Here is a 13,041-nt window from a genome sequence, read left to right on the forward strand (position 1 = left end):
GGAATAAATTATTTTATTCCTCCATGGTTGAAGCGACTAAAAGATGTTGACTTCCATGAAAAACGGACAGTTGCCTCGGGGATGGTTGTTTTGCATTGAGTATGTACGTCATGCATTGACGTTGCCAGGGGGCCCGTGTCGCACGAGGCAACTTGTGTGGAACTTGGAGGCAACCAACTGCAGCAGCAACAAAATCAACACTTTGGAAGCACCCGGAGTAAAACCAATTCAAACGATAATTATGACTTAATATTATTACAATCCCCAAGATAAAATTATGTGAATGACTGCCTTTCCTTTATGGACATTGCATGGAATTGGTTGCCTGCAAATTGTCTCATGTGGCATTGCAATGAACAATCCAAATGCACATACCCCATAAGTGCTCAGCATAGCAGATTAGGCAAACATTTAATGATAAACAACATTATTTTGCCATCCAGCTGAGGGCGCCCTACTCCCCCCCCCCCCTCAGTGGTAAAAATAATAAACTGTTGTGTGATGATGTGATGGGATGGCGGAGGACTGATGCTGCCAGTTTAGTGGCAGTGGGGTGGCATGGCACGTCACACACACAAACAACTTCAGATAGCAATGAGCTCCAAAAGTTTGAGCCTTTGATCTTGATCTTGACATGACATAAATCATAAATGGAGGTAGGAACAGCTCCTTTTGATGACGCTCAATATGAGGTGAGGTCGAGGAGCTCTATTATATAGTTACACCCCCCCCCCCATGGAGGGTACATGGGCACTACTTATGCGCTATATATTGAGTGTACGCCGAACCCAGGTTGGACTTTTCCGTTTGCAGTGGCCGCCTCTGACGATCGACGCCCTACCCCATGGTCGTACCCAGGGAAAAGTTTCCGCATGGCGCCACCACTTTTTCATTCGATATGAAATAATATAGTATCTAATTTACCTCATTGATATATCCCTTTTTGTAAAAATGAGTGAAAAAGTGGTGGCGCCATACGGAAAGTTACCCGTACCGAGTACCACACTAACAGTGTTGAGCTAGTTCCAGTCCTTTGCAGTATTTGAGAACAAGCATCTACCATAATTCTTGGCGTAAGATCTGTCTGTCTTCATTTCTAGTGCAGCCTTCATGATTGCTCAAATTGTGAAAAACAGCCCTCTCTGTTGTTGTTAAGTTAGTGTTAGTTATTAATTATTATAATAATACTTGTTGTTATACCTATATTCATATTGCTTTATTTATATTACTTTTAGGAATCTAGTTAGAAAAGAAGTCCAGGACTAACTGAAGTAACAATAACCATGGAGGAATAAATTAGATAACATAGTATTCAAATTATATAGTTTTTGAGAAAGAGGTAAATTCTTAATTTACTCAAATAAATAAAAGGCTTCAGACCTGACGACTTCAGTGAATCTTTTAATATTTGCTTAGGCGTCTGAAAGAACACATATATTTTTGTGCAAGAAAAGTTTTTTTCTTTTCTTTTTTCACTATTCTCTTGCAACTTCCATTGGACCACTTTTTTGAGTAAAAATGTTGTTTACAGATTTTATTATTTTATTTATGTTTGGGTACCTTTCGAAATTTGTCATTATGACCGATATAATGACAAATAATTTTCGAAAAAAGGAGAACAGACATGACAGAGGCAGAGCCCAAGTAAAACTAGGTCTACATGTTGGGGTGACCAAGTTAGAACACGTCTTTATTATTCCAAAGTTGTCCAGGGGTGGATTTCGCAAAGAGTTTAAGACTGGTCTTATATCTCAAGTAACTATGTTCAGACGAATTACTCGTCCTAACTTAGGACTAGCCATATATCATTATTACTATCTCCTAGGACTAGTGCTTTGAGAAATTGACCCCATAGTGCCTTTAAGGACACAAGTGTCACGACTTTACCGGGCATCGAACCCCACACTCTGCTGATCAGACAACGCAGAGCTTGAGTTCGGTGCTCCGAGTCTTAACTGTTTGGTCACGACATATCAACGTGTAAACATGGTTAAAAAAAAAAATCAGAGGTCAATTAGTAAATCGAGCAGTTCAGTGAATAATTCTTGCTGGTATTTATTTTTTTATATTTTTTTGTGACATTGTCTTCAGGATTCATGACCAAAAATGTCTTTTATCAAATACGATCAAACCTGTGACTTCCCGATTCAGAATCTTCCTTACGGAGTCTTCTCAACTGCCGAGAACGTAAGTGGAAACAAAAGAGAATACATTACCCTGAAACTTAAGACAGTGAATGAAACTGACTACTGCAACAATTGCACAATACAATCAGACTTTGGAATGCACTCCCTGCAGACGTCATGATCACCGCTCCATCGGTGATCATCTTCAGGTCACACATTAGTGCCAACTAGTGTTGTTTTTACTTGCACTTATTTACTAAGCACAACTTTCCATGTTTCACGCACACATAGTCTTCACCTCAGCTTTTACAAGTGGACTTTTGCTGAGTAGGCCTACCAGCGTAGATAAAGATCTTATCTTTCATCCCATTCACCACCACTTTCAATAGCAGTTGATTTGAATTGTGTTTTTTCCACAAAACTATGCGTGAAGTACTATGCTTTTTTTGTTCAGTAAAGATAGTGCGATGTTGTAAAGTTTCTGTATCCTGCCACCGTTTATTCACTCTCTTTTTTTTTTCAAAAAGAATATCATTTTATCTGAGTATAAAATTGATACTCATGAATTATTAAATAACCAATGAAAAAGTGGTGGCAGGATAGAGAAATGTTTCCATCTTCATGAGACATGTCAAACAACCATCGCTAATCCTGTACACCACCAAACAGGCCACAAGATTTGAGACTTGAAGAATAGATTTTTAAAGAGAGCATGTAATAATGTGTCATTTAAATCATGGTTGTCATTATAACTGCTTTCTCTTGATGTAAAATCAGGCACAACATCGAATTGGTGTTGCCATCGGGGATCAGGTGTTGGATCTATCTGTTGTTGGAGAGCTCTTCAATGGACCTCATCTGTCTGAATGCAGAGATGTCTTTGACAAGGTATCGTTACTAACGTCACTGTAGTGGCAAACTCAATGTGGTTGAAGTGTGATACACAGGTGAATGGCAGGCCTTGAAATAATCCACACACAGCACCCACATTCACTGCAGTGGTGCCCTGTGCTTTTGCTGATGGGTGCCCTCTGCAAGATTTCATAACAAACTTACAACTTCTTCAATTATATGCACCTTGCACACAAATTTGCAACAAGGGTGTTTTATCTCATAATATTTTCTAGCAACTTCGATGACCAATTGCGTCCAGTTTTTCACAGATTTATTATGTTTAATGCATACATGTACGTATCTATGTTGGGATACACCAACTTGAAGTGAGAATTACTGGCCTTTGACAATTACCAAAGCTGTTCAGTCCCTTTAAAGCTGTTCTTGTCATAGGACAGCTCTTTTTGTGTATATACATTGTGTTCCTTGCCAATTCTTTCTTGATAACCTTGTTTGGTAACCATCAGAATTTTGATGTTTATGTGACTTTTAGCCTGTCCTTAATGACCTGATGGGTCTCGGCCCACCTGTCTGGAAGGAAGCTCGTCAGACCTTGCAGAAGATTCTGTCTGCTGATGATCCTACTCTTGGAGACAATGCTGAGGTAAAGACAATACAGGACTTGAAGTTTGCACTGGACTGCAGGCCCGAGGCCAGTGGTCTTGGTGTTGGGCCAGTAGACTTGAAGGGAGTGGACACTGGTAATTGCTCAAAATAATTATTAGCTTAAAACCTTTCGTGGCGACGAGTAATGGGGAGGGGTTGATGGTATAAAACGTTGTGAGAAACGGCTCCCTCTGAAGTGCCATAGTTTTCGAGAAAGAAGTTTTTTCCACGAATTTGATTTCGAGACCAGATTTAGAACTTGAGGTCTCGAAATCAACCATCTAAACGGACACAACTTCGTGTGACCAGGGTGTTTTCTTTTTTCATTATTATCTCCCAACTTTGATGACCGATTGAGCTCAAATTTTCACAGGTTAGTTATTTTATGCATGTGTTGAGATACACCAACTGTGAAGGCTAGTCTTTGACAACTACCAATAGTATCCACTGCCTTTAAAGGGAAGGTACACGTTTGGTAATTGTCAAAGACCAGTCTTCTTACTTGGTGTATCCCAACATAAGCAAAAAATAACAAGCCTGTGAAAATTTGAGCTACATGTAAATTGGTCATCGAAGTTGCGAGAAAATGATGAGAGAAACAACACCCTTGTTGGACGAACTTGTGTGCTTTCACATAGGAATAAAAGACTTCTGGCTAGAAGAAATTACCTCTTGTTCAAAATCTATGCTACTTCAGAGGGAGCCTATGCTACTTCAGAGGGAGCCGTTTCTCACAATGTTTTATACTATCAACAGCTCCCCAATGCTCGTTACCAAGTCAGTTTTTCAGTTAATATTCGTTTTGAGTAATTACCAAACGTGTACCTTACCTTTAAGCCCGGTTCATACTTGCTGCTTAACGGTAATCAAATTTTCGTGCTTACTGTAGCAGAAAAATTTGCTAAGGTGTAAGCATCGGAAGATGAAATTTGGCCCTGCCTGGCTTAAACAAAACAAAAGTTTTTCAAGCAATGACTAAATAATGAGATTAATCTGAGTGGGCAGTTGTGTTTGTCAACACACCATTCTTGATTCTTTTATTTTGCTTGTACTGTATGTCTGTTTATTTCAGAGCCTTTGTGCCTCAGAGTCAAGCTGTCATGCACCTCCCAGCTAAGATCGGAGACTATACCGACTTCACTTCTTCCCTTCATCATTCGGTAAATGTTGGCAAAATGTTCAGGGAAAAGGGTGATGAACTTGCGCCAAACTGGTAAGTTACTCGGCAAGGTTTTTAAAGGCACTGGACACTGTTGATAATTACTCAAAATAATTGCAGCATAAAAACTTACTTGGTAACTAATGAGCAATGGAGAGCTGTTGATTGTTAAAAACATTGTGAAAACGGCTCCTCTGAAGTAATGCAGTTTTTGAGAACTCATCCTAACTCGAGATAAGACTAGTCTTAACTCTTTTGTGAAAACCACCACTGGGTACTAATGTAAAGCGCCTTGGGATGGTTACTGTGAAATGTTCATGGCATAGAGTTATATATAGAACTAGAGGGCGCACTGGTGATGCTGCTTGCTCAAACGCGACGGGACCGCAAGGAGACACGCGCGCCATTGTGTACGCGTGTTGAATGTGAAGTACTCGTTAGAGTTTGTGTTAATTGAACGCTACGCGATGCTGTTTTGTCAACTTACAAAATGGCCGCACTAACACACAGTGTGCAATGCTGTTTTGTCAACTTAGAAAAATGGCCGCATGCGCGCATGCCGGGCCGCGTATATAGGCCAGTGCGCCCTCTAGTTCTAAAATATAACTCTATGGTTCATGGTCGTCAGTTTTTAGAGTAATCACCAAAGGTAAGCACTCCCTTTAAAACTTCAGAGGTATTTGCAAATTTATTTTTAAGGGATGGCGAAGGGGTGTCTCTATTTCCTACAAAAATAGGATATCATTTACAGACAATCACAACAGTTTGGGTTCTAAGCTGTTTGTGCTTAGCCAAGCTTGTCGGCTTAGCAACTAAATGAACTTGATCCTTAGTTGTAAATCAGACACGTCCCTTCCCAGCCGAGTTTTTCTCCTCTTCTTCTCAACTTTCTTTTGAGGAAAAACTGTGTCTCTGTTTTGTAGGAAGCATCTTCCAGCTGGTTACCATGGACGCGCCTCATCAGTGGTCGTCTCGGGCACACCAATCAGACGTCCCTACGGTCAGGCATGCTTTGATGAAAGTAAGTACTCTTGGTATTCTCAAAGTATAGTGGGGTTTGTTAAAGGTTAGCTCGTATGTATTGATTCACTGTTTTGAGTGGTATGATTTATGAGCTTTAGGTCCTTTAAAGCATCCTTATAATGGTGTTGCTACCTTTTGTACATGTACATCAAGTTTTTGGCCATGAACTGAATCTCTACTCACTGTGTATAAAGATGTATGTAATAAATTTATCTGCAGAAGTTACAGCTTCATTAGTCCCCAGGTGTTTGAGAAAAAGGCAAAAATTACAGAGCAATGTTTTCAGGAGAGTCGCGTAGATCCGTTGTACTCAAATTATTATGCTAAAATAATTTTTGTGAAATTGTTTTACGTTTTCAAAAACTACAGCAACTTAGCAAGTAACATTTTAAGGGAAGCTTTCTATAATTATCGTTAAACCGTGTAAGTTGAATGTAAACCTACGGACATTCGTGTTTTGTGTCCTACAAAAAGTACCCAAAAACCTTTAAACAATGGTGTTAAGAAGTAATAAAAAAGTTAAGTACGAAGAAAACTTAATTACTTTTGTTTATTCTCTCTATTCTGGCAAACCTCCAACATTTGGTCCTTGTAGACTGATGGACTTTGAATTGGAAATGGTAATGTATAATATAAAAGGATTTATTTTCACAATTTCTACCGATTTCAATCCGCCCATGAAACAGATGTCAACGCACTTTCTAGGATGGGATCAGGACTAAAAATAGAATACTATACCCAGTCATTACATCACTGTCACAAAACCTTGACCCACATGTTTGGTGGTATCAGTGTTCTCAAAATGCTTTATGCTTCATGTACTTGGAAAAACTACCGTTCAATGTTCAAGGTTTATTGTTTCCACAGTAACACAATGTAATACAGGCAAGAATATGTACATGTCCAAATAATACAGTTGGTAAATGTCAAAGACCAGTCTTCTCACTTGGTGTATCTCAACATATGCATAAAATAACAAACCTGTGAAAATTTGAGCTCAATTGGTCATCGGAGTTGGGAGAAAATTATGAAAGAAAAAACACCCTTGTTGGACGAATTTGTGTGCTTTCAGATAGGAATAAAAGACTTCTAGCTAGAAGTCTTTTATTATTTTAGTGAGAAATTACCTCTATTTCAAAACCTATGCTACTTCAGAGGGAGCCATTTCTCACAATGTTTTATACTATCAACAGCTCTCCAATGCTTGTTACCAAAGTCAGTTTTTAAGTTAATATCTGTTTTGAGTAATTACCAAACTTGTACCTTTCCTTTAAATCAATTATAAGTTTGGATTACAGTAGGTTTAAATGATCGCTTGACTCTTTTTAGTGCCATTTTTTTTGAAGAGTGATTACCAAATATAAACCTTTTGATTATTGGACAGGCTTTCTTTGTTGGACCTGGTAACGACTTGGGAGAACCTATACCAGTCACTAAAGCCCAGGATCATATCTTCGGAATGACTCTCATGAATGACTGGAGTGGTGAGTAATGTTTACAGATAACCCCTCGGGCCTGATACATCTCAAAAAAACATCTCCACAGGGATGCAAATATAAGATTAGGTGTTTTCTTTTCTTCTGTTAAAGGCAGTGGACACTATTGGTAATTACTCAGAATAATTATTAGCATAAAACCTTTCTTGGCAACGAGTAATGGGGAGCTGTTGATGGTATAAAACATTGTGAGAAACAGCTCCCTATGATTAAAATAGATGTTAAATTTGCATCGGGATAAAGAATATTAATTTTGGTTTTTTCCCATACACCGATGTGTGTAGCACTGTATACTCAGTACTTTCCCCGAGTCCTGTGAAAAAAATCACAGGCATTTTTTACTCGGGTGGGATTCGAACCCACGACCCTTGCAATTCTAGAGCAATGTCATACCAACTAGACCACCGAGATTGCCCGGTAGCTAGAGGCAGTTCCCTATGAAGTAACATAGTTTTCAAGAAAGAAGTAATTTTCCACGAATGTGATTTCGAGACCTCAGATTTAGAATTTGAGGTCTCAAAATCCAGGATTTGAAAGCACACATCTTTGTTCGACAATGGTGTTTTTACTTTCATTATTATCTCGCAACTACGATGACCGATTGACCTCAAATTTTCACAGGTGTTTTTGATGCATATGTTGAGATACAGCAAGTGAGAAGGCTAGTGTTTGACAATAGTGTCCAGTGTCTTTAAACATGCTTTATACAACACATAGGACCTGTGGCTTTCTGTCCCATCCGAAGGAACTATAAGCAACAATGATTAAGTGTCTTGCTTAAAGAAAATTACTTCTTTTTCGAAAACTACATTACTTCAGAGGGAGCCGTTTCTCACAATGTTTTATACTATCAACCTCTCCCCATTACTCGTTACCAAGTAAGGTTTTATGCTAATTATTATTTTGAGTAATTACCAATAGTGTCCACTGCCTTTAAAGCCATTATACACTTTCGGAACAGAAAAAAAATAAAAGTTCACAGATTTACAAATAACTTACAGGGTTTACAGAAGGTCATGGTGAAAGACTTCTCTTGAAATATTGTTCCATGAAATGCTTTACTTTTTGAGAAAACAGTAAAACAATTATCAATTCTCGTTGTTGAGAATTACGGATTTATTTTAAACACATGTCATGACACGGCGAAACGTGCGGAAACAAGGGTGGGTTTTCCCGTTATTTTCTCCCGACTCCGATGACCGATTGAGCCTAAATTTTCACAGGTTTGTTATTTTATATATAAGTTGTGATACATGAAGTGTGGGCCTTTGGACAACACTGTTTACCCAAAGTGTCCAATGGCTTTAAAGAACCCGGTTACCCGCAAAGTAAATGGAAGAACTTTGCCCCGGAGTTCCTTGTAGTGGCTACTGAATGTGCTGCTGCACCATGTTAACCATTAGAAGGTCTGCATACTAGGGTCTCTCAAAAGTCAAGTCCTAGCTCTGATCAACCTGTTAAAAAACCAATAATGAATGATTTGAAAAAATGAGTGGTGTGATAAAGCGCTATATATGTGTAATCATTATTTTTTTTCTGTTGTAGTGGGAATACATTCCTCTTGGACCCTTCCTGGCCAAGAATCTTGGCACCACAATAGCACCCTGGGTCGTCACCATGGAGGCTCTTGCTTCATTCGCAGTCCCAAATGTCAACCAAGTAAGGTCATCTTGTCGTGTAATGATTGGGACCCACGCATGATTAAAGCCTGATGGGCTTTTTTCCAAAAATGCCATTGTTTCAACATAATATGTTAAACTCAACCCCAGCCTCGCTAGTCGCTACCGTGAATAAAGCGCTATGTAAGAATCCAATGATATTGTGGACTGGAAGAGCGGATAAGAGCACGGAACTCAAGCTCTGGTGATTCTGTTCAGCAGAATGTGGGTTCGACAGTCGTGAACACTTGTTTCCTTGAGCAAGACACTTAACTGTAATTGTTTCTCTCCACCCAGGGGTAAAATGGGTACCTGTGAGGGCGAGATGGTTCTTGTGATTGTTTTAGCTGAGTAGCGCATATTTGTAGCACAGGCTGTATACTCCTCAGGGAGCTGAGAGGGTTTAAGTAATAAATGAAATGGTCCAGTTGCCCGGGGTAATGTTGGAGCGCATTAAGATGCCCTTGGGGTGTGAAAAGCGCGGTATAAAAACCAACTATAACTATTTTTGTTATTCTTTTGGCACAGGACGTTGAGCCTCTTCCGTATCTACAACACAAAGACAACTTCAACTTTGACATCAACCTTGCAGCTGCCATCTCTGCCGATGGAACCAATGGACCTGTGACGATCTGCCAAACAAACTTCAAGGTAAATATTCCTAACCAACTTCTCACTTTGTCTTTAAAGGCAGTGGACACTATTGGTAATTACTCAAAATATTTGTTAGCATAAACCTTACTTGGTAACAAGTAATAGGGAGAGGTTGATGGTAAACATTGTGAGAAACTGCGACCTCTGAAGTGACGTAGTTTTCGGGAAATAAGTAATTTTCCATGAATTTGATTTCGAGACAACTTCGTGTGACAAGGGTGTTTTTCTTTCATTATTATCTCGCAACTTCGACGACCAATTGAGCTCAAATTTTCAAAGGTTTGTTATTTTATGCATATGTTGTGATACACCAAGTGAGAAGACTGGTCTTTGACAACCACCAATAGTGTCCTTTGTCTTTAAGGTACTTTTGTAATGACCCCAAGTTTTGTGTAGTTATAACACATAAAGGAACTAGACAGTGGACACTATCGGTAATTACTCAAAATTGTTAGCATAAAACTTACTTGGTAATGAGCAATGGAGTGCCTTTAAAGGGAGTGTCATACTTTTTGAATGACCAATAATTTTGTATTTTTTTTTCATCTGAAAGCTTTGTTTTAGTAATGCATCCTGCAAAAATTATTTCATCTGAAATGCCCCCCCGCTGTTAAGAAATCAGCGAGTTTTGGAGATTCAAGTTTCAATTGTGTTTGTTTGTGAATGCTGCAACAGGAGGTGCAGTTGGTACCTGCGTCAACTCTGCTAAACGTGTATGTTCTTGAAAAAATTATCCTCAACTTTGTTTTCCCTTTTGCGTTATTTAGGACATGTACTGGTCCATGAAGCAACAATTAGCCCATCATTCTGTCACAGGATGCAACATGAGGCCAGGGGACCTTCTTGCGTCAGGAACCATCAGTGGCCCAGTAAGTATAACACACATTTATTGTGGAGGAGCAATCGTACACTATTGTTGCACACTGAATTGGATTGGAAGGTGTCATTTTCCCCCCAAGGATGTGCAAAACCCACGGTAGAATTACACCATTGACCAAAGCCAGTCACGGTAACTTTCCGCGTGACAGCGGAAGAACAAGTCCAATGGGAACACAGCTTAAAGACACTGGACACTATTGGTATTCGTCAAAGACCAGTCTTCTCACTTGGTGTATCTCAACGTATGCACAAACCTGTGGTAATTTGAGCTCAATTGGTCGTCGAAATTGCGAGATAATAACAAAAAAAACTAAAAAACTCCCTTGTCACACGAAGTTGGTTGTGTGCTTTGCTCTTTCAGATGCTTGATTTCGAGAACTCAAAATCTAATTCTGAGGTCTCGAAATCAAATTCGTGGAAAATGACTTATTTCTCAAAAACTACGTCACTTCAGAGGGAGTTGTTTCTCACAATGTTTTATACCATCAACCTCTCCCACTTACTCAGTACCAAGTAAGGTTTTGTGCTAATCAATATTTTGAGTAATTACCAATAGTGTCCACTGCCTTTAAGCGTGTTTGCCATTTTTGTTTCTCCTCAGACGGATGACTCCCTTGGCTCAATGCTTGAGCTCTGCTGGAAGGGTACCAGGGAAGTGGCTCTAGGTAACGGAATTACACGCAAGTTCCTTGAGGACAACGATGAAGTTATACTGACTGGTAAGATATAGGAGTGAAGTCACCATTTCCTTTTCATTAAATTATTATTAAAAAATATTATTATAAAAATGTACCTTTCTAACAGTGTGTGTTTACTTGAGTCGATGACTTGGGCTTGAGTCGCCATCTTCATTGACTAAGTGGCTTGACCTGACTTATTGAGCTTATTTCTGTACATTGTGTGACTTGTGGCTTGACTTACAAAATTTGACTTTTGACTTGACTTGTCTTGTGACTCGACTTGCAAAAATTGTACTTGTGACTTGACTTGACTTGTGAAAATATTACTTGTGACTTGAGCAAAAAATTACTGGTGACGTGACTTGACTTGGGCAAAGATGACTTGCGACTTGCCTGGACTTCAGAAAACAAATCTTGGTTAAAACAACACTGCTTTCTGGTAATGAACCCAAAGAGACCTACCAAAATGACAGTTTAATTTTAGATGTGGGAGGAAAACCTTAAGATAGGGAATCTCACCCAGCATGCCCGGTGCAAGGCTGTGGTCCAGGGTCCACAGGGGTGAAAGGCAGGGAACAAACCATTGAACAACCCTCGATGAAATCTTCAACTTTAAAAAGAGGCAGGAATCAGCCTCATAACTGAATTGAAAATTCCATCAAGTGGCGTGTTTTGGCCGAGCGGATCATAAGAGCACCATACTCGAGCTTTGGTGTTTCTGTTCAGTAGAGTGTGGGTTTAAGACACTCAACCATTGTTGCTGCGTCCTTCAGATGGGACATAAAGCCATGGATCCCTGTGTTGTGTAATGCACATAAAAGAACCCAGTGCACTTATTGTAAAGAGAAGGGGCTCACCCTGGTGTTCCTGGCTGGTCGATGTTGCATATTGCGCCACAGCATCTTGTAAACCATTACATGCTGCTACACAGGAATAGGCCTCATACTTCAAAACTTAGCTCCATAGATCTTTGTAGGAAAAAAATACTGAGCAATTTGTTACTATGCCCATCAGGTTTGATATAGCGCCATGTAAGAACCAAGTTTTTACTTTGATTAAGTATTTGTATATTTTGTTTCACTCAGGTTACTGCCAGGGTGATGGTTATAGGGTTGGCTTCGGAACCTGCACAGGAAAAGTTCTCCCTGCCATCAATCCTATGCAATGATGAGTCGTGGAGAGAGGTCCTGAAAAAACTTGCCAGCAGAATTCGGAAATCGTGAATGCCAATTAACTTGACCTGTTTTCTTTGGTTTGTTCTGTTTAAAGCCATTGGACCCTTTCGGTACAGAAAAAAAATAAAAATTCACAGATTTACAAATAATTTACAGGGTTTACAGAAGGTAATGGTGAAAGACTTCTCTTGAAATATTAGTCCATGAAATGCTTTACTTTTTGAGAAAACGGTAAAACAATATAAATTCTCGTTAACGAGAATTAGGGATTTGTTATAAACACATGTCATGATACGGCGAAACGCGCGAAAACAGGAGTGGGTTTTCCCGTTATTTTCTCCCGACTCCGATGTCTGATTGAGCCTAAATTTCCACAGGATTGTTATTTTATATATAAGTTGTGATACACGAAGTGTGGGACTTGGACAATACTGTTTACCGAAAGTGTATAATGGCTTTAAAGAACACACCTTTGGTAATTGTCAAAAGACAAGTCTTCTCTCTTGGTGTATCTCATCAAAATATGCATAAAAAAACAACTTGTGAAAATTTGAACTCAATTGGTCATTGAAGTTGCGAGAGAATAAAGGAAGAAAAAAAAAACCCTTGTCGCACAAGTTGTGTGCTTTCAGATGCCTTGAATTCGAGACCTAAGCTGAGGTTTTATGTTCAATTAGTTTAGTGAGAAATT

At 39.2% G+C, this 13,041-nt stretch overlaps 1 protein-coding gene and 1 non-coding gene across 2 annotated transcripts; one reads left to right on the forward strand and one right to left on the reverse strand.

Annotated features, from left to right (window-relative positions):
* The first annotated feature begins 1,002 nt into the window (after positions 1-1,002).
* LOC117288043 (fumarylacetoacetase-like) lies at positions 1,003-12,474 on the forward strand. Its single transcript, XM_033768725.1, has 14 exons — positions 1,003-1,155; positions 2,092-2,187; positions 2,904-3,014; positions 3,514-3,647; positions 4,699-4,839; positions 5,709-5,803; positions 6,370-6,428; positions 7,193-7,292; positions 8,597-8,664; positions 8,850-8,963; positions 9,491-9,613; positions 10,384-10,485; positions 11,097-11,214; positions 12,261-12,474. The coding sequence occupies exons 2-14, from the start codon at positions 2,107-2,109 to the stop codon at positions 12,341-12,343; spliced, it is 1,329 nt and encodes a 442-aa protein (XP_033624616.1). The 5' UTR covers positions 1,003-1,155; positions 2,092-2,106; the 3' UTR covers positions 12,344-12,474.
* On the reverse strand, positions 7,643-7,715 carry Trnas-aga. The gene has a single exon. It is a non-coding gene; the product is annotated as a tRNA-Ser (tRNA).
* Positions 12,475-13,041: the final 567 nt, after the last annotated feature.

The sequence above is a fragment of the Asterias rubens genome, chromosome 3 (assembly GCF_902459465.1).
Source record: "Asterias rubens chromosome 3, eAstRub1.3, whole genome shotgun sequence".
NCBI lineage: Eukaryota > Metazoa > Echinodermata > Asteroidea > Forcipulatida > Asteriidae > Asterias > Asterias rubens.

Coding starts and splice junctions, on each gene's coding strand:
- LOC117288043 (XM_033768725.1), top strand. CDS start 2,107: ATGTCTTTTATCAAATACGATCAAACCTGTGACTTCCCGATTCAGAAT. Junction 3,015..3,513: donor GCAGAGATGTCTTTGACAAG/GTATCGTTACTA, acceptor TGTGACTTTTAG/CCTGTCCTTAATGACCTGAT. Junction 11,215..12,260: donor CGATGAAGTTATACTGACTG/GTAAGATATAGG, acceptor TGTTTCACTCAG/GTTACTGCCAGGGTGATGGT.